Source organism: Colossoma macropomum, unplaced genomic scaffold (genome assembly GCF_904425465.1).
Source record: "Colossoma macropomum unplaced genomic scaffold, Colossoma_macropomum, whole genome shotgun sequence".
NCBI classification, from domain to species: domain Eukaryota; kingdom Metazoa; phylum Chordata; class Actinopteri; order Characiformes; family Serrasalmidae; genus Colossoma; species Colossoma macropomum.
The window spans coordinates 30988041-31013579 of NW_023494799.1; the positions used below are offsets into that span (position 1 = coordinate 30988041).

General features: G+C 37.2%; 1 protein-coding gene across 1 annotated transcript; it reads left to right on the plus strand.

The window, feature by feature from the left end:
* Window positions 1-3150: 3150 nt before the first annotated feature.
* On the plus strand, window positions 3151-18136 carry LOC118818711 (complement factor H-related protein 1-like). Its single transcript, XM_036586067.1, has 9 exons — window positions 3151-3290; window positions 4738-4893; window positions 6810-6986; window positions 10234-10425; window positions 10515-10688; window positions 10776-10943; window positions 13438-13623; window positions 15681-15851; window positions 17340-18136. Exons 1-9 carry the CDS (start codon window positions 3224-3226, stop codon window positions 17534-17536), a joined length of 1488 nt encoding a protein of 495 aa, XP_036441960.1. The 5' UTR covers window positions 3151-3223; the 3' UTR covers window positions 17537-18136.
* Window positions 18137-25539: the final 7403 nt, after the last annotated feature.

Below are 25539 nucleotides of genomic sequence, written 5' to 3' on the forward strand. Positions count from 1 at the left end.
AATGTTTCTCAACATAAAATAGCAAAGAACCTTTGCTTTTCATCATCTACAGTACATAATGTCATTAAAAAGTTCAAGGAATCTGGAGAAATCTCTGTATGTAAGGAACAAGGCCAGAACACTCAGAAACACTTCTGAAAACCACTGTCTGTGAAAACAGTTCATCACTGCATCCACAAATGCAAGTTAATACTCTAAAACGCAAAGAAGAAACTGTATATAAACAGGATCCAGAACATGTGTTGTAGGTTACCTTTATACAGTGATGTATGACTGGCTTTCTAATCATTAGACTCATGTATAACCTGAGTTTTGTCTTTAGGTTTACTTTCAGCAATAATTGTACTGATGTAATATTTTATGAATTTGGAAATGATGGACAAATTTAATTATGCACAGAGAAAAACAAATGCATCACTTTTCTATGCCATTTTAAAACAGTAATTTATTTATTTTTTTTCTTAGCAGTGTGTCAGCATAATAAAATCTCTGGGTCTTACCTGGCCACCACATTTTAAAAGTTCTAGCTATGCCCCGATCCCAAACCTGCTTGTGTGATTTTGCCTTCCAGATTAACTATGGTCATGTGTAGTTTTGAGGTTCGAGAGCACTGCATTTTGGGTATTGTAGTGAATTTATGTTATTATCTTGGCGAGTATAATCACTGCTATGATACAAAATGCTGTTTTTTAAACTCATCCTGTTGCAGCTGAGTGTATGGTACAAATGAATGACAGGTGGTTCTGGCTGCTCGGGTGTTCCGTGTTCCCTTTATTGTAAACACATAACAGAGCTGTGAATGTAGGGCTGGTTGCAGTCACTGGATTTTCCATTCGGGTCTTGCTTTGGCGTAAAAACTACAAAAGAGTACCAAATCTAGAGAATTGACCATGGAAAAGCAAGTAGTTTTAAACATGAGATTGAATCAAATGCCAGTCAGAACCACTGCAGACCAACTGGGTGCGCCAAAAACAACAGCATGGAATATTTTGAAAAAGAAACTGCTGGAGGTTTAAGAAGGTTACAATGATCAGACCATATCAGGAAGATATGACATTGTTAGAGCTGGATAACCAGCAAAGTGGGTATAGTTGCAGAATTTATTGATGACCTGTGTAAGGAAACATCATCGCTCTGTTCTTGCACTGTAGTCAGGGAAAATCACAGCAGTGCTACATATCACACAAATGTGAAAACATGCTGCCGGTTCTCTGTTTGCTCTTAATGCCACTGTAAATCTGTGTGCTTTATGAATCTGGTCCATAGAGAGAGCAAGACAGAGCAAAGAAAAAAAAAAAAACAGTTGTTTGTGTTTATATACACAGTTGTGTACAGATTATTTCTGGGAGGAGCAGGTTAGAGCCTCCTACACCAAACACAGAATCAAAGTATATGGATTGACTTAATTTAGTTGAGAATCGTTGAGAAAAAGAATCGTAATAAAGGGATAATAACAGCATATAAAGGTGTGCAATGTCAGAGGCTTGTAAGCCAGTTGCAACTACAGAGTGGCCTTATTTGGGGCAGTCCAGTACTGTCAAAACAGGCAGGGGTCAAAAGACAAGCAGGCAACAAGAGAGACAGGTCCACAGTCCAAATCCAGTAAGACAAGCAGGAAAACAATATAAACACGACACACTCAGAACTCAAGTACAGCACACAGACACGTCGCAACACACAGGTAAAACACATAATGAGCCCTCGAATATCATGCAGGTGTGAGTGGGTGGAGTCCAAGTGCAGTCTCCCCAAATGGGGGAAAGAACATGACCAGGTGAGCAAATATGGAAAAATCATACACCTGGCCTGTAACTGGCAGTACAGCACTTCCTTTTGGACATTTGGGACAGTTGAGGCTTGTGCAAATGCATTTAAAGAGACTTTTGCATTATTTAATATTTATTATATACAATAATAACTTATACAAAGTATATTTTAATACTATAAACAGCCCAAAAGCTATTTCAGAATTTTCCTCAATATTTAAAGTATTTTGCGAACAAGAAAATATTAAATGACAAACAATATAATGTAAGTCTATTTGGAATCATTTATTGTCATGTAAGCTTCAGGATTTGATCACTGCTTTTAAAATGCCAGACACTGTAGATGTTTGTTTCATTATAACTACAGTCTTTATGTTATACTATATGTTATGTTATACAGTCTTTCATTTTAGATGTAGAACTCATGTATTTAAATCATTTTCTACATTTATCTGCAACCAAATTAGTTTCATTTCATTGAAAACACTGATTCCACACTTTTGAACTGCAGTGTACAAAGGAATTTACATAATTGCGTAAGTCTGGACAGACAGGTATCATCTGCAGGGTCACTCAGACTTGCTCATAGACCAAATATTCCCCATGAGCTACTGTTTGTGCAGCTCTGGTTAGAGGGTGACTGGGGATGGTCAAGGGTCATTGGGCCTCATTTATCAATAAAGCCCCCCAAAAAATCTACGTCAGATTCATGACATGTTCTTAAACTGCAGAACTGTTCACACCTTTGTGTTCGTGAGTGTGTGTAGATTCTGTTCTTACCCAAGAATAAGAAAACACGAGTGAATGTCACGTGAAACTTTGTGAAAACTGTATAAATTGGTTTTGACTGTGCATGTTGACTCCCAACCAACCAGATCGTAACCATTTTGGATTTATACAGGAATGGGCAGCCTAAATTTATCATGCTAATAATTTATAATGCTTATAGTTATAAATCTCCATAAGTCAGCTTGCTGTTTTTGTTGTTATAACTATTCTGTATGTGTATATATGTATATATATGAGTGTGCATTACGATTAAAGACTGCAAATAAGAACAACTGTCTCATGGAAACAATCTAGCAGCACTTTAGAATAATTGATCAGGCAACACAGTGTGGATTTGAGAACCTTTACTTGAATTTGTTTTAATCAGCTAATTTTTCCTCTTACCTCCAGCAAATTCTTGGATGAGAACCTCTTCTACAAAGGGAACTAATATTGTGTTCTAGCCTCACTACTTGTCTGTTTGCTACAAAATATTTTGTAATTCTGTAAATTCTGGAAAAGCCTTTTAGAGATTACTTTTACAGACAGCAAAGGGTTTTTGTTAGATTTTTTTTTTGCAGTTTACTTTTCAGCAGGTTGGATTTACAGGAATGGGTGGGACATCATTGAGAAATATTTGCCTTGCTGAAAGCAGAGTTTCCTCAGTCTTACTGACTGACTTTGACAAAATGAAGTGGAGTCTAGTCGTACAATGCCTTTCCTTCTTTTTCTGTGTTTATACCTCAACACAAACCGGTAAGGCTTTTTCTGTAATAATCTGTAGACTGTTTTTAATCAAATAAGCAGTGCAGAGAGAAAGGATATCATTGTAAATGTTTACATAATAAAACATTATTTACATTTATTAAATATTTACATTTTGTTCTTATTTGATAACCTTCATATTTCAATCATTTTATTTGATAATATTATTATATGCAGGATGTTCATAACACGCCTGGTACTCCTCGGTTTTTAAAGACTGAATTCTTCAGATTCTGTTTGTTTTGGTAAATCATCAACAGTTAAATGCTATGACTGTGTGGTTAAGTGGGGTATTCAGGGTCAGTTTGCTGGACAGGGATTAAGAACAAAATTTAAGAATTTTTTTATTTCAATGAAGAAATTGTGTTCAGAATACTGTCTAATGCAGGTTCTAGACTTAATATCTGTCCTTTAATCTGACCTAAACAGGATAATTACACCCTCAGAGAAAAACCTCAACAACATGTGCTTCCCAAAGTTACAATATAAAGTTAGACTAAGACTAGAATATTATTATAATATATATGCACTTTGCATAATGAATGATTAAATGATTAAATGATACATTTTTGTTTTTTCAAAAATCTTACTCCGGTTTCGGTCCTGACTTGGACTCAACTACTACAAAGCCTCACTCTTGACTTGGACTTGGATGTGCCTGATCAGTGTATGTCTGTTGTACATGGTGTGTTTTGTTATTATATTATTTCGTAATCTTGACGCTTGTTTCATGATGCATATCGTATCATGAAGCTGCAGACAGTACCCAGTCCCAGATTGTTCCCATCCTAGTATGTCTATGATCTCCCACAAACATTCAGCCCAACGTTTCTCATGGTTGTCCACACTCATTCTGAGATCCTGCTAGATTAGAATCATTCGTGGTTTAGGTGTAGCATGAACAGTAACATTCTCCTGTTTTGTATTCCCCTTTATCCTGTGTTAGTATACATATTTCCAAACAACAACCAAACACTTCTTACTTTGCAGCCATTAACACATATTTTATTAGGTACCATTAGAGTTTTAGAGTTTCTGGCTTCTCTTTCAGTGAGCTTTGCCTGGGTGAATTCTATAAAAGGTAAATGTAAAGAAACCTGTTATCATTGTCATAAATGTTCTTTAACAATTGATCTTTATTCTAAAAAAGCTGTAAATGAATGCATTGCTAAAAGCAGCTCTAGTGAATAATGGGCCTCATTCACCTACATCTTACTAAGTTCTTGAGTTCTTGAGCAACATTTTGCTGACATGTATTTGTGCAACACTAAATTCTTGGACTTCTTGTAAAATTACATGTGAAGAAGGAAACAGACATGACGGTCAGGCACAAAAACCTTAAATGCCTGTGTACTGATAAGTCACCATCTTAGAAGCCATGTGCTTAATTATGTCCATATTTTGAAGTGGAGAACTATAATTGTTGTCTGTCTTTCAGAGGTGACGTGTACCGTGCCAACAATCGAAAATGCAAAGACACTGAAGAAACCAGGCACAAATATCGAGTACCAGTGCCTACATGGATATGAACCCGACAGGTTCACCATCACCTGTAATGAGCAGGGAGACTGGGACTATATGCGCCACTGCACTGGCAAGTATTCATTTGAAGAGACTAAACAAAATATTCAGACCATAGATGAGCAACATTAGCACAGCAATATCAGTATCTTTTTTACCAGCTTCTATTTTTCATCAAGTCACGAAAGGAACAGGGAACTCAAAAACCAGGACAGGTCCAAGAACAGGTTTAATGGAAACTGGCCAATACACAAGTTCTGTCAGACAGTTTTCTTGGTCTTCCGGATGCTTTCCACAATTTCCCTTAACTACCATTTTTAATGACATTCCAGACATTCCATGGCTTTCCTCTGCTTTGTAGACATCAGACGTTAGCTTAATTTTCAGATCCTCAGCCAGCTGCTCTGAGGAACTCATAGTTGTTGAGTGTTAGTTCAAGGTTTGAAGAGTCAGGAATTTATTATGCTCTGGACAGCTGACAATTCCAAAGGACAATTCTTGACCTGCCCAACCAGTTCTAATAAGCCAGTAAAGGCCTAAAAACTCAACCACAACTTGAAGGGTGTCTACATTTTTGTAAATGTCATGATTACTTTTTTAATCAGATTTATTTTATATTAATTTTTAAAAATAATTTGCTGTAGAAGTTGTTAACGTCTTTACACTTAAAAATGCGACATTACATGTAACTTACATACACCAATGTGGTGCCTATGTCTGAGCCCCTGCCCCCTCCTCATAATATGCAAATGCTGAATACAAACACAATGCCAAAAAAAGTTAGGATAGTCAGCATAATGTCATTAAAAACAGAGAGCAGTGATTAGTAAATTCTGTTTGACCAGTATAAAGGTGTATTAATGTAAAGATATCTGATGTTATACCTTATACATTTTATTGTTTTTTTTTTTTGTAAATATATGCTCATGTCAAATCCAAATTTGATGCCTCCAAAACAGTAGTGTCAGGATGATGAGGAAGAACAAGGCTGAACAAGGTCACTGCAATTGGAGAATACTGATCCAACTTCTCTTTCCAGTGCTCGCATTCCCATTGTGGGTGCTTTTGAGGGTGGACAGGGGTTAGCATGGGCACTCTGACTGGTTGTTGCCTTAGCAGCAAGTTAGCAACTGATGACTGTTAAGACTGAAACTAGCTCAGAATGTAACCTGAAGTACCTACTCACAAAATACATATATAGTAGTATATTCAGAGGTGGGTAGTAATGAGTTGATTTTATTCAACAACATTTAATCAGGTAAATTGTAAATCTTTGACTTGGATATGTACGTTCCTGATGGTACTTTTACTTTAAAGTCTGCTTGTAAGAATTAGTTCCTAATTCCTTTTATTATTGTTGTTGTTGTTGGTTCAGCTCCTGGACTGATCTGCTCTTGCTCACACCTCTCACTTTGGAGCATTAGCAATTTGATTTACACAAAAATGATCCAAAAAGAGAAAAAAAAGAAGATCCTAACAAGTTTTAATTCCTACGCTAAGAGATGCTGGATGTACTAGATGTCCACTGCAGTTACTCAGTAAGAAGTTTTTTTGTGCTGCTATTTTTGCACTTGTACTTATTTAATATTAACAGTACTTTTACTGCAGTCATTATTGCATTTTTTCACTGAGATTTTTTTTTCCTTGAGAATGGGTTTAGGCTACACTACAGCTTGCCTATATGTCCCTTCTAGCAGTCAGAGTTTGCATCCATCCATCCATCCATCCATCCATCCGTCCATTCAACCATCCATCCATCCATTCATTAACGTTTCCTTTGTCCGTGTTCTCCTTTTTGTCATCTGGAGTTACCCGTAAATAACCTTATTCTCCTTTTCAAAACATTTTAATTGCCAGTGTCAACTTACTAAGATCTTTTCTGTGACAACACATACATGTTCACTCGGCAGGCTAGAGGCCACAAACATGCCATGCGCTAGTACTTCTCTCTGTCTTTTATATAAAATGTGTGTGTTTATCTGTTAACAGCAAAAACACTGGACTGTGGCCCACCCCCATCAATCGAACATGCATTACAGGTTTTTAAGGAGCAATATAAGGAGGGGGAAACGGCTACTTATGTCTGTCCTTCAAACTACGTTAAGGATGGTGATCCCTACATGATCTGCTCACGAGGCAGATGGATAGGAAAAGGGAAATGCTTGCGTAAGTACAGAAGCACTGTCTCTTTAGATTTTGTTCTTGCTCCACTCTGTTTGTGCACTTTTAGTAGTCTTGTTTCTAGAGATTAACACACAGAGTAGTTTCTGCTTAAAGGCAGGGGCAGATTTAGTAAAACTGTGGCCCCCTACATGCACATTTTTAGTTGAGTCTACAATGCAACAAAATTAAATCATTCTAATTTAGTCAATATCTCCAATATTTCTCATTTTAACATTGCTATAAGAATTCTCAGATTATTTCATTCTAGACATTTTTCACTTCCTAAGTGAAATGATATGACTATAGTGGCAGATAATTCAGCTGATTATAATGAGATAATTTGCTACAGAGTAAGGAAGAAGTAATGAGTAGAGAGGTTACTTTTTCCAGCAAGTAATAAGTAACATTTCAAAAAGTCTGAAAAGGTTATAAGAAAGTTAAATAGTAACTTTTAGTATTTTTTTTTAATTAGTTTGGAAAAAAATAGTAATCTGTTGTGGATTACTTTTTGAGTAATTACCCAACACAGGATCGATCTATACTAACATTAATGCTAGGATTATATATGGTCTGCTGGGCCTATGAAGTGCTCTGTTCTGACTCTGCTTTCCTCCTTATTTTGGGGTTTCTCTGCTGTACTTTATTAGATTGTCATTCTCAGCACCCAGAAAATCATACCAAAGAATCACGTCTTCAAAATTACAACCCCATTTCCAAAAAACCGCTGTGCAAAATGTAAATAAAATCAAAACGCAATGATGTGCAAATCATTTCAATTCTATATTTCATTGAAGGACAACATATCAAATGTTGAAACTAAGAAATTTTATTGTTTTTTGGAAAATATTTGCCCATTTTGAATGTGATGTCAACAACACGGTCCAAAAAAGTTGGGACAGGGGCAAGGAAAGGCTGGTACAGTTGTGTAGTGCTAAAAAAACACCTGGTGGTTAATTGGTAACAGGTCAGTAACATGATTGGCTATAAAAAAAGCATCTCAGAGAGGCTGAGCCTTTCAGAAGTAAAGCTGGGGAGGGGTTCACCACTCTGTGAAAGCCTGTGTGGGCAAATAGTGCAACAATTCAAGAATAACGTTTCTAACATAAAATAGCAAAGAACCTTTGCTTTCATCATCTCCAGTACATAATAACATTAAAAGATTCAGAGAATCTGGAGAAATCTCTGTATTCAATGGACAAGACCAAAACCAGTATTTGCTGGCCGTTATCTTTGGGCCCTCAGAAGACACTGCATTAAAAACAGACATGATTCTGTAGTGGAAATCACTGCATGGGCTCAGAAACACTTCTGAAAACCACTGTCTGTAAAAACAGTTCATCACTGCATCCACAAATGCTAATTAAAACACTAAAATGCAAAGAAGAAACCTGGATCCATAAACTGGATCCAGGAATGCCGCCACCCTCACAAAGGAGACCCTGAACTGTTGAGCAGCTGAAATCCTATATCAAGCAAAAATGGGAAAACATTTCACTTTCAAAAGCACAGCAATTGGTCTTCTCAGTCCCCAAACGTTGTATTTGTAGTATTTTCATTTAAATATAGGGTTTACATGATTTGCATATATTGCATTCTATTTTTATTTACATTCTGCACAGCATCCCAACTTTTTTGGAAATGGGGAGGTATTACTGCTTCATTGCCATCTTCATACCAGCCTGTCTTGAGTCATGATGTAGGCACATGGTATAGTTCATTATAATCTTGACTGGGTTTGGCTGCATTTGCCAAATTGCAATTACTATATATATATATACACACACACACACACACACACACACACACACACACACACACACTGGTATATATGTATATACATATGGTACTGGTCTCAGTAGAGGGGGCAGGGTAAGAGAGTGGACATTGTCCAGTGATGGAGAGCTTGATGGAGAGCTCAACAGAGGACAGTATATATTTCTACATCATTTGGGATGGGGAGGGTGTACACTGCTATTGCAAAAACTTGTGAGAATTCCCTCGACAGGGAGTAAGCCTCATGCTAATGGCTAACAGATGGGTCAGTGCATCACCGCGTCCATGTTACTGGTAAAAGATCTTATATTTCCCATAACGACTGAGGGAAGAACAGGTCTATAACATCTCCTCCTGGCAAGAGGCAGAGCTCTGGCATGACTCCCCCATTTCTTCCCCCTCAGCTCAGCAGGGAGAGGGTGGTCTTTAAGACTGCAGGCTTTCACCTTGTGCAAATCCTGGAGTGTGGTTCAGAAGTTATCCACAGCCTACCATCCACAGACAAACCTGACTGAAAGGGTGAACAAGATCCATAAGACAATAATCATCTCATTTTTGGGAAGCAGACAGCCCGATTGGGAAAAATGGCTCCCTGAGTTTCGCCTGGCTATCAACACTGCCATCCACGAGACAACAGCTGTGGCACCTGCTTGACTGGTCCTGGACTGCAATCTTGCTAGAACGCCTCAATCACTGTACCCTGCACCTGATTCCCCTGCATACCTTGTAGTGCCAACAACTGATTAGAGCTGAGGGACAAAAAAAACACACATGTAGCTAAAGTCAGATTAGCCAGAAATTATAATGCATGACAGATATGCACACTCTGAAAAAAATAAAATCTGAGAACCAGAAACTATGAGAGTATATAATTATATTTACATTTACATGAGCTGATGGGTGACAAATAATGACTACACACTTGACTTGTTAAATTGTGACAGACAGACCTAAGTGTTTCACACTGCCAGACAGGTTCAATTTAAGTGATGTTTAGATTAGATTTTAAGATTTTAGATTAGTTTAGATTTTCAGTGACAATTAAATGAAAAAGGCTTGAAACTAAGATTTTAGTGAAAACGTTGATTAAAACAATTTATCAGCGTTTCCTGCTACTCTAAGTTGTATATGTTATATGATATATTACTGCATAAATATCAATTTAATAGGGAATATGATCTGTGTTCAAACCTTTTAGTGAGGTTTCAACCCTGTTATTCAGTCATTTTTGGTGAAAATATCCTTAAAATGTTTAATTTAGTAGGCAGATTTGGTAATAAGCATCATGAGTTGAAATTACTGAAAAAAGAAAAATTGGGAGGAAAACCCAACACAAAAAACTTTGGATGGTTATTATTTATCTGGAAAGTTCAAATATTCATTTTTTTAAAAGTTCAAAAAGCATTTCATAAATATCTGTATTTCTTGCTAGAAAATAATGAATTTCGTTTGCAATACTGCTTTTTGTCTACCACAGAAATTAATTGTCTGCTTGGGCCACCCACACCTGGAACAAGCACAAGCCCAAAAGGGAAGAATGTATTCAGGGTTGGAGAGAGTGTAGAAATCACCTGCTCAGAAAGACTCTGGTTGTACGGAACAAGAAAGATCAAACGAAACATTATATGCAAAGAAAGTGGTGAATGGGAACACTCGCCTGTGTGTGAGGGTAAAGAATACACAAATATAAAAACTGCAAAAACATTCTTGGTGCTTCAGTTATAACATACAGTAATTAACATCTAAACATCTTTGCAGAAATTACTTGTGATATTCCCTATGACCAGCATGTGGACAGTCCTCACTACTACTTTAGTAGGGACAGAAGATTGGGGGTCAAAAAAACATACCAGTGTGAAAGTGGGTATCGGGCAGGAGCTAGAACTGCCACGTGTACAGAGAACGGCTGGCTTCCAAACCCACTGTGTACTGGTAAGTCCCTGTCTGTGGAAGTGTGTGGTTAATTAGCTTCCTTATTTCATAGCAGAGAAGTATGAAAAAGTCTTGCCTGTTTTTCAGAGATTACGTGTCCTGAGCCAACAATTGAAAACGCAAGACTGCTGGACAATCCACAACGTCCTTATAAACCAGGTGCACGTATTCGGTACCAGTGTCTACATGGATCTAGCACATTTGAAATCACCTGTGATGGGCAGGGAGAATGGAACAATATACGTCCCTGCCCTGGCAAGTATCCATGTGTTACTCATTTGGAGAGACTAACAGTCAAACATTCAGACCAAAGATGAGCAAAGTGATCACAGCAATATCAGCATCTTTGGCCACTCTGTGTGGTCATGCACTGTTTTTCACTCGGGTTAATTACAGTATCATGAATTGCTGATTCATTCCGTCTGTCGCGATTGCAATCAATGATTTAAATGTCACAAAACACACTGTCCACGGCTTTCAGACAGACTACATTAAGAACTTTGATTTCAAGGCAGCACTTTTTCATTGTTCATTAAAAAAAACAAAGCCTATTATTGTTATTAATCATCTAATAATAATAATAATGATGATGTTAATAATAATAATAATAAGCTATAGTAATAGTAAAGGAAAGCTACAATTGGCTGACTTCATATGGTAAACCTCAGCCATTTTGTTTGAACAAGAACTCAGAGTCAGATTTCTGCATATGAGAAACTGTCAAGTTTTGAAAAAAACAAACACGCATATTGATGCCGTCCAAAACTGATGTACTGCAACGCTGCCTAAAACGTTTCATCTCAACCAGCAAAACTTTGTGTTTTATGGATGTGTTCAAAATCAGGCTGACAGCTCATCTTAATTGGGGTCGAGCATGAAAGCTTCTACCAAAAGCAACATACTGATTAGAAATATATAGAGGTTAAAGAGAATATACTGAGGATTAGGGGTGGGAATCTCTAGGCACCTCACGATTCGATTCGATTACGATTCAGAGGGCTGTGATGCGATTATAAAACGATTATCGATGCATCTTTTTTTTCTATATAGCATTTATATTTTCTCACTGTGTGAGCTCAAGTTTCGAGTTCAAGTTTATGTGTCACTTGCACAACATGTCAGGACATTTATGCATTGAAATGCTTGTGGTGAGGCTCAGCTAATCACTCTACAGAAAGTAAATAAGTAAAAATAAAAATACAGGAAAAACCAACTGAAATATATTAAATATACACAAAATATACACAAGATATATACAGAATGTAAAGACAACATACATTTTAAAGTGACTAAGTGACTCTTTAAAATGGTACTTTTAAAGCAAAGTATTTGTAATGATCCATAATGAATTTTCCAATATCTTTTTTGATAAAACAAATGAAAGTGATGTGGCAAGTGAACTAACTGGAAGGCTCTCATTCAGTGCTCTTGTTTGGAGCACGAGAAGCTGCTGCTACTCATCTGCGATAAAATGCGCAGTTACAGTGAAACAAGATCCTGTGGTGATGGATGTCCATGCAGCATATGTTACAGCTATTCTACCCGTTTTCTTTAGTGATTTTATAACTAGTGGGGGGGTCGCTGTGTCAGTAAAATATCTTTGAGACGGGTCGTGTGCAACCTTGCGCAAAAGCCCTGTTTCGCAACGACTGAGAATTGCCGTGCAGACTGCAGGTCACATAGCAGCGATGCGTTATTCGCATTTATAAGCAGCGTAGTTGGTTTCCTGGTACGTTAAATCTGCAACGAGAGACTGTCAAACACTAAAAAGTGGCGAAGCTGAAGTTGCTTCTCTTTCGAATTCTCCCATTCCACCTTAAATGGTAGAATGGAACGGGTAAATTCGAACAAGAAGCTGGAGAATAAGAAGTGACTTCAGCCTCGTGAAACAGTCGAACGTTGAGAGACATGTAACTGATCAACTTCTGAGGAAAGGTTTTCTGGCGGAGATGGGAGGAAAGCGGCTGTAGGCAAAGCTTAAGGCAGAGTAGAGTAAATCTGCGTTTTTGTTTATATTGTTTAGCCTATACTAGGACATTATCACACCCTGAGACATACTGGACATTAAATGTTGCGGCTCCCAAGGTGGTTTGATTTTTGTTGAAAGGACAAAATGGCTCTTCTGAACATTTCTGTTGTGACTCCTGACCTGACCTGGCTTTAATGCAGAGGGAGCCGGTCAGATTTCTCACTCATCCAGTAGTGTTTTTGTTGTGTGCCGTCACAGACTGTCCGGGCGCTGCACTTTCCCACTTCCAAGTTCCACCTTTTGCGTTCTGTCAACATTACGTTATAAATTAAATATTTAGAAAATCGATTTTCGCACCCCTACTGAGGATCATAGCTGCTTGTTTTCTTCTCAGTGTGTGTACATATAAATCTAACTGAATCTCAAACCTGAAAATATGTGTTTCATTGATTAATACACGCCTAGGGAATTAAAACAGTTGTTAGAGTTGATAAAGGACTCTCTACAGGACAGGTGATTTTTAATTACATTTGGCTATTTTTGCAGGTAGATTTCATGTACATGTTCTCACATACATTCCATCATTTTGTTATTAAATGAGACTAAATTTTGAAAGTCATTTTTAAGTCTCTGACTTCATGAATAACTTGAATAACAGATACAGGCAAAGAGAAATAACTGCCAACATCCTGCCCACTGTACTGCACATTACAACTGCTCAGTCTGATTTGATTTATTTGTTCTTCTTATTGTTGTAATCATAATGCCTTTACATGTTAGGGCCAGCTACCTGTCCAAAACCTGATATGGTGATAATCAGTGGCGCCATTAATGAACCTCAAAAGGTCAAGGATGTCTACACAAAAGGAGATACTGTGGAATTTAAATGTTCTGAAGGATTCGTGTTTGAGAACGAAGCCATTGCCCGCTGTACTGGGAGGGAGTGGACATACCCAAAATGTATATGTAAGTGATCTGAGGTGTCCATATGCCTGTGTGACATGTTCATGAGAATAGGGTTCGATTTTGGCACAACACCTGAACTGGGTTGCAACAGTTTTGCATAAGGTTTTACTTAAGAACTTAATTAAAAAGTCTTTGCTAATTTTATGAAATTTTCCAATCCAAGTCAGATCTTAACTAGTAACAACTAACTAATGCGTACACAGTGACAAACGCTAAACAACACACTTCAGATAATACATACAATCAGTAAACGCTGCCATGGAAACACTGATAACTTTTTGCATTCCATGGAAAAAAAATATCATCTGTCAAGTCCGCCAAATGAGATTTGGGGGTGTGGATCCTAGCTGTGGTCTCACTGAAGATGAACTATGGATTTTAAATGTTCGTAGCAGCACATAGCGTTTTTATTATTTATTAGCTTACTTATTTTAACTAAAAGCAGTTAACTTTTTCTGGTCAGCAGGGGCTCCACCAGGGATTTTGGGGCCCATGAAAAGATATCACATCAGCCCCACCACCACAGTGGTAACAACGACATGAAAACCTGGCACTAGCTTGGCTACTGAGTTGATACCCAGTTGGCTATTTTTAAACAATAACCTGATTGTTCAAAATTAGCTAACATTTGCATTCTAGTCTCTCAAGGTACTGAAAGAAGTAAAATGGACTTAAAATCTCAAATATGATGCCATGTGTGTATGCTTATTATGAAAAATACAAGAGATATATCTGAACATGACAGAAGAGAGAAGCCTCAATTTTATTCTAAAATACAAAATTGATTTTATAACACAATTTCTGAAAATTGCAAAAACCAGAAATGATTTGATGTATAAATTATACACTTTACTTAGTCTTCCTTAAAAATTCATGTAATATTCAAAGGGGTAAAAATATTATATACAAAGGCTATACTTCTATATGAGTACAAACAGTCTTATGCAACTGGGGCCTGGTCATTGAGACAACAGACAAATGAAATGAGGCGACAGCCTTGAAGAAACAGTGAAAGAAACCACTTGCGCAACTGCAGAGAAATGGAGCTCAAATCATGTTTGAGGTGACCCAGAAAACAATGTGGAAAAACTGATAGCCTGTGCATGGAGGAGTTATTTCCGAGACCGACAATGTTTTCAATGCCAGCTAAAACATTAGTCAATCAACGTAATGAAAGACTTAGATGTAAACAGGAAACTTGTGAAAATCTTGGAGCCAAAAATGTACTTGAGCGCAAGTTAAAAAACGATAAAAAGATCAAAGTTTAAACATCCTCAAACTTATAAAACTAAAAATTGCTAAAAAATGCAGTGCTAGTCCTTGCATAAAGACAAATAAGCAAATTTGTAGGTATTTTTAATTTTACAGTAATATAAATTTGGTTGGATATTTTAATAAAAACAATTATTAAGACATGGAGTAATTTGATTGATTGGAAAAAAACAAAAAAACTAAAATTTCTTGGTTGTAAAGATTTGTAACAAGCACTGTGAAAGTCTAAATACAAAAGGTGTAAAAAGTATGTTTTTTCTTTACCTAAAAGTACAACTATTCTGTTTCACTGGAGTAACAAGACAAAAGTTTCAAAATAATACATTTGTAATAATACACAATTATAGTAACAAAGTACAAAGTATTTTCTACCCCCACTGACCAAGATGTACAGTGCTTGGCTTGTGGCAATCTAAATGTATCAATATACAATTTGTGTAAAATCAGGCGCCCATATAAGACTCAGACTTGCACACTGAAGACTACCAAGACACAAACACGGCTTAGAAAAAGGAAAAGAAAAAAGCTACATGTTTAGTACAGAGGAGTGAATCATTCCTCTACAGTTTGCTACTTTGGGGATGTTGCTGCTAAATTGCAAGAAAATTGGTGTCCAGACTAAAACAGTGTTGTAGGCTCGTTCTGAAGCCCAGTGAAATCCACAAGATAACAGGCCTAATTTTAGTGTGTTGCTTGACTGGGCACCTACAATTCTTTTATATAATATGTGTGTGTGTGTGTGTGTGTGTGTGTGTGTGTGTGTGTGTGTGTGTGTGTGTGAACAGCAACAACACTAGACTGTGGCACACCCCCACAGATTGAACATGCCGTACAGGATTTTAAGGATCGATATGAGCACGGTGAAAAAGCTGCTTATGACTGTCCTGCACTCTATGTTAAGGAAGGTCATCTGACCTGCACACGAGGCAGATGGGCAGGAAGTGGGAAGTGCTGGAGTGAGTACTACTGTTTTACTCTTTTCTATTTCTTAATGTTAGTCAAATATAAAATGTAACTGTGCATTAACACTTTAAAAATGATATTTTAACTATTATTATTATTATTATTATTATTGTGCTGAAGGATGTGTTTACATCTTTTAACTTCATAAATTCACAGAAGATGTCTTTTAGCCAGGGGTGCCCCACTATTCCATACAACCGTACTGTAATAGTAATACAACATATTATAAGCATATTTACTAAAAAGCGCACAAAACTTTAAGCACATACTAAAATGTCGAAAGTGCAACAAAAAAAAAAATGACTCTCCATCCCACAATTTGTGAGAGAATCTAGAAAATTGAAAGTTTGTCTCATCCCACAAAAACAAAATGTCCCTCATTTCCAAGACTGAGGAGAAAAAACCTGAAATATTAAAAAACTAAATGTGTAGTTCCTGTAATGCTTCACTCCAGTGATCATGTTCGCTCACTTTTAAAAAATGTCAGTAAGGAAAAGAGACTGGTTAAATAAATAAATTCATTAATTACAATAAATAAAATAAAAACATATATAAAAATACATGGGCGTGTATCAAAAACACATTTCAAACATTAGAAAAAAAAACATTAAACACTTAGTAAATTAAACATTAGAAAACTAATTATTACCATTTACAAACAGATTTTCAGGTGTAACCAAACCAAATTAATCTAAACATTTGCTGCTCAGTGATTATTAATATCATAGAACTATTTCTTTCCAAAGACTTGCGGGTGAGAAGATAAACATAATTTCAGCAAATGTCAAAAATGAGTTAATGAACAAAATGGCACCTCAGGGTCACTTCTGGGTTGAGGAGAGCAGCTGAGCAATGCGTGACAGATGAGCTACAGTCAGTAATCATGTACCTATAATGTGCACCTCTATGGTCGTCTGATTAAATGACCAATTACCGAGGAGCTACATTAATGTATCTAATAAACCGGTAAGTCTCTGTGTATCTTGGCAGTTGTAGTTAGACGTTAGCACTTAAGGGACGTCATAAACAACAATTAGTCACTACAACTAGTCCCCTGGTGTAGAATACAATATTCCTCAATTTCTAAGGTAGATCAGTGATTCACAATCCTGGTCCTGATGTTCTTCTTCTCTGCACATTTTAGTGTTTATTCTGCTAACAGCACACTTGACTCCACACATCGTCTCATTACTAAGCTTTATTAGGTTAGCTCGAGCATGTTAGAGCTGGGAAAACACACAAAAAAAATGTGCAGTGCAAGGAATTCAAGAGTTGAAATGAAGAAGAGGAACTCCAGAGTTACACAAACCACACAGAGCAGAGTGATACACAGAGGAGTAACTGTATTATAATAAGGAGATGCTCTTTTTTCCATCTGTATGTTTTCCATGTCTTAATCTGTACTATGTACTGTCAGTTATTTCACTGAACATAAACACAACCATGAATGTACTAATTAAAACATGTTTGTTTGATTTCAGAACCCTGCACTGTGGATCTTAAAGCTATGGATGACCGTAATATACAGCTAAGGCATAAATACACAGAAAAAATCTATGTAACACATAGAGATTTTGTTGAGTTTTCTTGTAAAAGCGGATATAGACTAGCGAAAGGCAGTGTTTCCCTCCGTCAGAGCTGCACTAATGGAGAAATTCCCTTGCCTGTTTGTGAATAGTGAGTCACAGGTTCCCATTAAAGTGCTGTGGGGGGTTCAGTTGTGCACTTCACTGCTTAAAGAAGAATCAGTCATTTTAACCTGCTGTCTTAGAAGTTTAGATGTTTGTGTAGTGATAAATAACTGAGGAGGCTGCCATTCAAACTACATTCAGATAAACTTCCATTCAGTTAGCAGAAGAATGGATTGTGTTCGACCTGTCCAGGGTGTATCCTGCTTTCCGCCTGATGACAGCTGGGATAGGCTCCAGCACCCCCGCAACCCAGAAGGATAAGCAGCTTAGAAGATGTGTGTGTTTGTGTGTGTGTGTATGTGTGGATTGTGTTCAGTCAAACACAATAAGTTATGGTGACCAGAGAGCTTCGTTTAGTTTCATGAGCTAATTAAACCAAAGAAATGATGATTGTGAAACTGTGTTTGATATATTTAAGATCTCAACCAAAATCCATCTCCTGGGAGATCGAATGAAATATCATTTACAAATTTAACCTCTTAAGTAGCATTAAAGAAGAAGCCCTTTGAACTATTCATAAGATTTTCTTGCTCTATGTTTCTCAATATTTGTTTTCCAGCAAAATTAATAAACCATTTAAGAATGTTCACTGATTCTTTTCATCTTGGTCTTTACAGAAATTATTCCTTTTTTGGTTAATAAACAGAAACACACAGCATGCTACTCTCTGAATGAATGGGGCACTAGCGTTCTATTTATGGGACTCATATTGTAACCAACTACAATGTACTTCTGATCAGTTTATCTGTTAACTGAAATGGTATACATTGAATAATATTACTTTTTCTTGTTTTTATTTATTGTACCAGCTGAATTATTCTTCCTTAAAACAGATATGATAAACGTACGTAATGCATATTCATAGATTAGAAGTGATATCACACCCTATTGTCAGGCTTCAGTTACTGACTGATATGTTTATGCTTAAACGATTATTTCTCAAATCTCCTCTGGTAATGCTACTGTGGCTTATTCAATTAGCATATGGCTCTCTTCATATACAAACAGTGAGTATTATCAGTGAAAATAATGAAGGGGTGTGGATGATCTCCTGTCAACTAATTTGCATGCCTTTAATACAGGGTGCTTTTCTTGCAAATATATTTCTTACACCTAAGAATGTATTTCTTTGGCTTTTGTGGAGATTATTTGGGAACTTTCGTGGCCTCGGGCCTGACAGAGACACACTGTTGCAGATTCATTGTAATAATGCCATCTCGCCCACAGTAACTGCCGAATCCATGACAGGTGTACACATGCATAAATTTGGTCTTACCTTTGTTCTAATGTTGGTGAATATGGGTTGCTCTAAATGAATTACCCCACTTAGAGGTCCATGTAGAAGGTGTTTAATCTTTAAAGACATTTATACAACTCATTTACAAAAATGGTTCTCTGAGGAACCATCTATTGAAAGTTTTTTGAGGAACCAAAAATGGTATTGTGTGTCATGCAGTGTTAAGGTTTGAGAGCACTGTATTATGGGTGTTGTAGTGAATTTACATTAATGCCTTGGCAGCTGTAGTCACTGCCACAATGAAAATGCTCTCATTTTTTCTCATTGGCACACTCGTTTTTTTGTTTTGATATTTTTTTCATGCATGCAACAAATGGCAAGTGCTCCATCGACATTCTGTTCCAACTCATTCTTTTGGAAAAGGGAAAGTGCCCAAAGTGGGTATTTCCCCCAGAGCAGCAGGGAAGTTTAAATCGCTCTTGACCTGGATTGAAATTTTGTAAAATTTGGTAAATTTCAAACTTTTTAGTTCTCATTTTATTTGAGATATCATAGCTGTGATTAAATGAAAACCAGAGGAAGGTTTATTTTAAATATGAGATAATTGTAAGAGTTTTATGTTGTAAGAAGTTCATATTGCCCACCTGCTAGGAATACGTGTGATATTTTGAAGCAATATATTTTGAATAGCCTTGCTTTCTTCATTGTTTTTTACAGCCATTGTTGGGTCATTGTTGTTATATATTTATAAATGTGCATTCTAGATCACAATTTAAGCATGATTAAGCATGATATTAGACACAGGATGTCAGTTTTTATTTCTGGGACAATATAAAATGTGTATTTTTACCATTTGTCTTTTGTTTATTGTTTTTTTTTAACTCAACCTATGTCAGCTCAGTCTCCTCCTCGGTTTTGCCTGTGAAAACAGCAGTTGTTAAAAACCATACACCAATATAAAGACCAGAGAGCTGTCTATGGGAGAAAAGCAAACCATTTTGAAGCTGAGCAAAGAGGGAAAATCATACATTGCACAAGCACTGGGCTTAGCCAGTATAACAATTTGGAATGTCCTGAAAAAAGAAGGAAACCACTGGTGTCCTAATAACCATCAACGAGGTTGGCCAAAGAAAACTAACAGCATGACTAACAGCAACTAACTTTGAAAACTACATACAGCATATTGCATAGTTATAATAAAATAACATTTTATGAACCTAAGGGGGAATAAATAGTATCAGTGTATGTTTAAAACCTATTTCACTAAGTTACTTATCAACCTTGAAAACATCACATTTTGAAATTCAAGGTAAAATTCCATTATAATAATTCATTTAACTTTTAACCTTATGATAACATTTCAGAAAATCTACAGCCAGCTCTGTTTATCATTCCATACACGTCTGTAAGTTTTACATCTTCCTAGTAATTATTTGGAACCTGTGAAGCTGCACAAAACTGATTCTAATAATCTCCAAAACAATTCCAAAAAAGTTGGGACACTGCGTGAACTGCTGATAAAAACAGAAAGCAGCAATTAGTAAATTCTATTTGACCTGCATTAAAACGGTACAAAAATTAAATATTTGATGTTATACATTGTGAACTTCATTGTTGTTTGTAAATGTATGCTTGTTCCAACGTAGTCCAAAAACAGTCAGAATAGGAGCATGTCTGTGTTACATCACTTTCCTTTTAACAACTCTTGATAAACATCTGGGACTAAAAACACAAACTAATCTAGTTTTGAAAGCGGAAGTTATTACTTCTTCTATTATACAAATCTTCAGCAGTGCAACTGTACAGGGCCTTTCTTTTTTGTATTTCGAGCTCAATAATGTGGCATGTGTTTTCAATGAGAGACAGTTCTGGACTGCTGGCAGGCCAGTCTAGTATCTGCATCCTCTGATGATGCAGCCACGCTGTTGTAACACAGAATGTAGCTTGGCGTTGTCATGTTGAAATAAGCATGGACGTCCTTGAAAAAGACGATGTCTAAAAGGCAGCATATGTTACTCCAAAATGTGTTCAGCTTTCACAGATGTGCAAGTTACTCAATAATACACCCCCATGACAGACCCTGGCTTTTGAACCTCATGCTGGTAACAGTCTGGATGGTCCTTTTCTATTTTGGCCTAGAGAACACGGTGTCCATTATTCCAGTAAATAATTGTAAGTAATAAGTAGACTCTTCAGACAACCATACATGTTTCTACAGCGCAACAGTCCATTTCAGACGAGCTCGAGCCCAGAGAAGTCAGCAGCATTTCTGGACGTTATTGATATATGACTTCCACTGTGCATAATGCAGTCTTAACTTCAATTTGTGGACGCAGCGGCAGACGGTGCCTATTAACAACAGTTTAATGCAATGCTGTCTGAGGGTTTGAAGGTCATGAGCATTCATTTGTGGTTTTTTTAGCCTGCATCCTTTATGCACAGAGATTTCTCCAGATTCCCTGAATTTGTTTATCATATCACTGTTTATCATTGTTTATCATATACACTATAGAGGGTGAAAATTTTATACCAATTGTCCACTTATATCAATTCTCCTTTTATACCAAAGCATAACAGCATCACCTGTATAGTTGTGTTCTGAACATTTCACAGTGTTTCTAGTCTTAAATTGCCCTTGATTTTGTACTGTGTGAGTTTCATGGCTAGAGGGGCTAAGCCTGTACTAGGGAGGTCTAAAACATGGTTCCCAAAGAGAATCTTTTTTATGGCCCCAAAATGTTTAAAATGCACTTTAGAGTAGCAGCAGCCAGAAAATGTTAAGTACATCAGTAGTGTTAACTATATCAAAAAATGGTTATTTGGTCAACTTGCCACATGGTAGATCTGTCTCTTCATAGTTTGTATTAAGCAGAGAGCCATTAACTCTATATTCATCCACTTACAACAGGCACAGATCAAGCAAAGTTACTTAAGTCAAGCAATGCTAACTCTCCTCTCTTAGCTAAGCTGCAAGGCCCTAAATATATTATTCACACACAAATTACAGATCAGCTCAGTAATCAGAAAGAGCGTGATTTTGCTCTGTAGACATGTTTAATAAGCTAGGTGACAGAATTTCAGGGTCATGGTGACAAATATTATACTTTCTTAGTTAAGTTAAATTAAATTCAGTATTAATTTTAACCAAAAGCTAATACAGCTCTCCCTCGCTTTCTTCTTGATCACTAACCTCCATCAGATCTGCTCCTTCAGTCCTGTCAGTCTCCTTCAGCTTCTTTCTCTCCCTCTCATCCTGTGTTTAGTAATGCATTCATTTTATTAAACTCAGATTTATAAGAACTCAAGGAAATAATGATCAATCAGTTTAATTTAACTGGTAAAAATCTTCTCATCTGACTGGCCTTCGACGGAGCTGCTGCCTCTTAATTTCCATCTACAGGTTGAGGAATTGAGGAATATAAAACTGTGTTATGATGATCTTTTCACACTAAGCTGAATCAGCTTCCTGATTGAATTTTCCACCTTAAATGCTGCAGCAGTTTCATTCTGGTGCCTCACAGCGGAAAACTCAAACAAGAATCTGGCGAATAGGAAGCAACTTCAGCCTCGACCTTTTCACTGACATTAACTACCGTATTAATGCAACAACAATATATGGCAGATGCTGATGTTATTATGTCCAAATACTGAAGCGAAATCTAAAAACAAAGACTATAAAAAGCTGTCAATAACGTTATTTCTATCTCTCTTGTTCTTTCACTCTCACACTCACTATGAAGTGAGGGTAAACCAGAGACTCTATGGGTTAAACTAGTTGACGTCAGCTAGTTAGCTGATGTTGTGTTAGCCTAGCCTCTGTTCTTTACCTCACTTAAACCCAAAGTTAACTAAAGGTTAGCTAGCTAGAGTTAAGCAACCAAGTAAAAAAACAGCTATACTGACCATAATTTGCCACAAATCCATATTGCAGGTTAATATTCACTCCGTTTCACACTGTTTCACTCTGTATATTACAGATTTTGAATAACGTCTAACGTTTATTTGAGCTTTTAGCCAAAATCCTGTCCTCAGCTCGGTCACCGGTTACTTTGCCATAGAGCCCCTCCCCCAGGTCTGATATGATTGGCTTACAACATATAAGTTCTGATATGATTGGTGGAACCTTATGTTAGTCAACCCTGGTAATCCAGCCGAGGCAGCGCTGCATTAGAGCAGCAGCGCCTCCCCCAGGTCGCGCCCAGATATTACAGTACAATGTGAATGAGAATGAACTATAGATAATATGGAATAGTACATTTATATTTACTTAGGAAGGGGGAGCTAAATAACATGGCTAAAACCCCCCTGAACGCCAAAGCTAATCATTGTTTCTGTATTTATTTGCATTTTAACTACATTGATATCACAACATTGGTGGGAATTCACTCATCTCACATCAGTGGATGTAAAGTACCCCCCCCCCCAACTACTGATTCAGTTCAAGGTAAGTAAAAAATTGCAAAGTACATTTGGTCACATACATATCACCTGCAGGGCCATTTAAACTTTTCTATACACCATGTTTGTATTTTGTTCATGACTGTAATGTTTAAACTCAGTGAACGTTGTAGTGGTGCTCTTGTGTCATTGTTACGTTTTAGTTGGAAAGAAAGAGATAAACAGAAAATCTTTGGGCTTTTCAAGCAGTTTTTTCCCATGGTATCTAGGTAGATTCAGGTTTCCCATTGGCCAGGCCTTCAGGAGCTTGACTGAAGACCTTATGCATCCCATTGACTACCAACGTTATTAGGAAGTGAAAGAGAAATAAATCACATTTTGATGTCCAGTGAGTGGGACCAATTTTTAAGAAAAACAAACCACTCTAAGCATGACTGACAGTGTAGCAAGTGTGTGTTTGGTAGCAAAATCATGAGGCTTCTGTCAACTGTTAGAAATGAAAAAAGTGTCTGCAGCTATAAACCGGGGTTCTTTACTGATAAACTCTCATCTAAGGTAAACAGTTTGCTAATATCTGTTACAAGCTTTAAATGTTTGTGTTTAATCAAGAACTGATAATGTGCACCACCGTTAGCCTAGCGCTAACATACTATCTGGAATTCCATGAGGGCGTAGGTTCGAGATCCTTCACCAACTTTACTTATCTAAAGAGAGACTTGCTGAAATACAGCCAAACATCCATCCCTTATGCAATAAATGTAAAAAGCAAAGTGAAGTGTTGTTCTTGGATGTCCCATGCTTCAGTCATACTGGACAGAGATTTGAAATACAGCTACTTCCACATCTACTAGTGGCTATCTTTGTCATTGCTTCTGGGGGTGGTGGCCTCTCATGCACCCAGTCAAATGCTATTGGCATTTGATCAGAGATTATGTCTCTGTCATTCCCACTGCAGGCCTAGAGCACCTGCTTTAGCGCTTTGTAACTTTGGAGGAGTGGGCACGAGACCTCTCTCCAGAACTGCGCTATGCTTTATGACACCACGTCACACACTAACAACTATTGTTCTTCAGCTAACTATAAGAAGTAGCTCCATATTCCCAGCATGGATATCATGGCAGAGGCTGTCAAGAGACCTCAGAAGACGTTGTCAGAAGAAGCAAGGAAGAGGAAAAGAGAGTGTGACCGAGCAAGAGACCGGACACAAGTAAATCCCAGACTTTCAATCATTGTTGAGAGCTAAAAGAGATGAAAGGATGCAAGAGTCTAACAGGAAAACAACAAAAAAACAAAAAACAGCACAGTCAACCTCCCTGCCGGTGTTATATATGAAAGATGTGTGACATCAGCTGTATTTGTGTCATTTCTGTCTCACAGAGTTTTGTAGTCTTTCCAGATGCCACCAATAGTCATCTAACCTCAGTCTCGTTTCAGGCTAAGTTAGCATGCAAAGACATAAATTCATCTCACGCTAAAAAGTGATCAGTCTTTGCCAGTCTCCAAATAAGCCTTGAAGGTTTGCAGCATCGGGTACTAAAATCCAGTAATATTACTCTACCTTGTAAGTCGACATGGTTCTCTCTCTTCTGATGTTCTTTGCAGGTGTTACAAAACGTGTAACACAGATACAAAATACAAAGCGTGATTTCTATTTACGACAGTGGTGTAAAAGTGAAATACACTCCACAAGTGTAGGGGGAGCCCAAGAGCAAAAAATACCAATTCTCACATAAAGCTGCTTTAATGCACTTCTTACAGTGCGAAAAAATAAAATTCACACTAAGAGGTTCTGTTGAGAAATTCTATAAGGCCTGGCGTCCAGTCCTCTCACTGGTTAAAAAGGAACTGAAAGATGTAGAGTACATAACGTGGGCTTGTTTCAATTTATCTATTTATTTGTATGTATTTATTAACTTCTGTTATTGTTTTTATTTATTATTTATTTACATTCTTTCTTCATTTCTCTGTTTACCACTTTTGTCACGGTCTCCTCTGTCTCTGTCTTCATCTGTTTTCTTGCCCTGTGTTGTAGCCATGTACTCTTTAGCCATGTGCCTGTTTTTGTTTTGGTTCTTGTGCTCCGCCCTTTCCCCACCTTCCCTGTTAGTATCCTCACCTGTCAGTAGTCTGTCTCCTCCCTCTCCCAGGTTGCCCATTTGTTGTAGCCTTTATCAAGCCCTTTGTTTCAGTCAGTGTTTGTCTGGTCTACTTGTCACATTTAGTGTTTGTGGGCCTACCTTGTGTTTTTCTTTGCTGTGTTTAGACCTTGTAGTTTGTTACCTTGTACTTTGTATTTTGCTAGTTTTTGTTTATTAAAGTCTGCTTGCACATATATCCAGCCTCCTTGCTCATTCC

Coding starts and splice junctions, on each gene's coding strand:
- LOC118818711 (XM_036586067.1), top strand. CDS start 3,224: ATGAAGTGGAGTCTAGTCGTACAATGCCTTTCCTTCTTTTTCTGTGTT. Junction 10,689..10,775: donor TCCAAACCCACTGTGTACTG/GTAAGTCCCTGT, acceptor CCTGTTTTTCAG/AGATTACGTGTCCTGAGCCA. Junction 13,624..15,680: donor GACATACCCAAAATGTATAT/GTAAGTGATCTG, acceptor GTGTGTGAACAG/CAACAACACTAGACTGTGGC.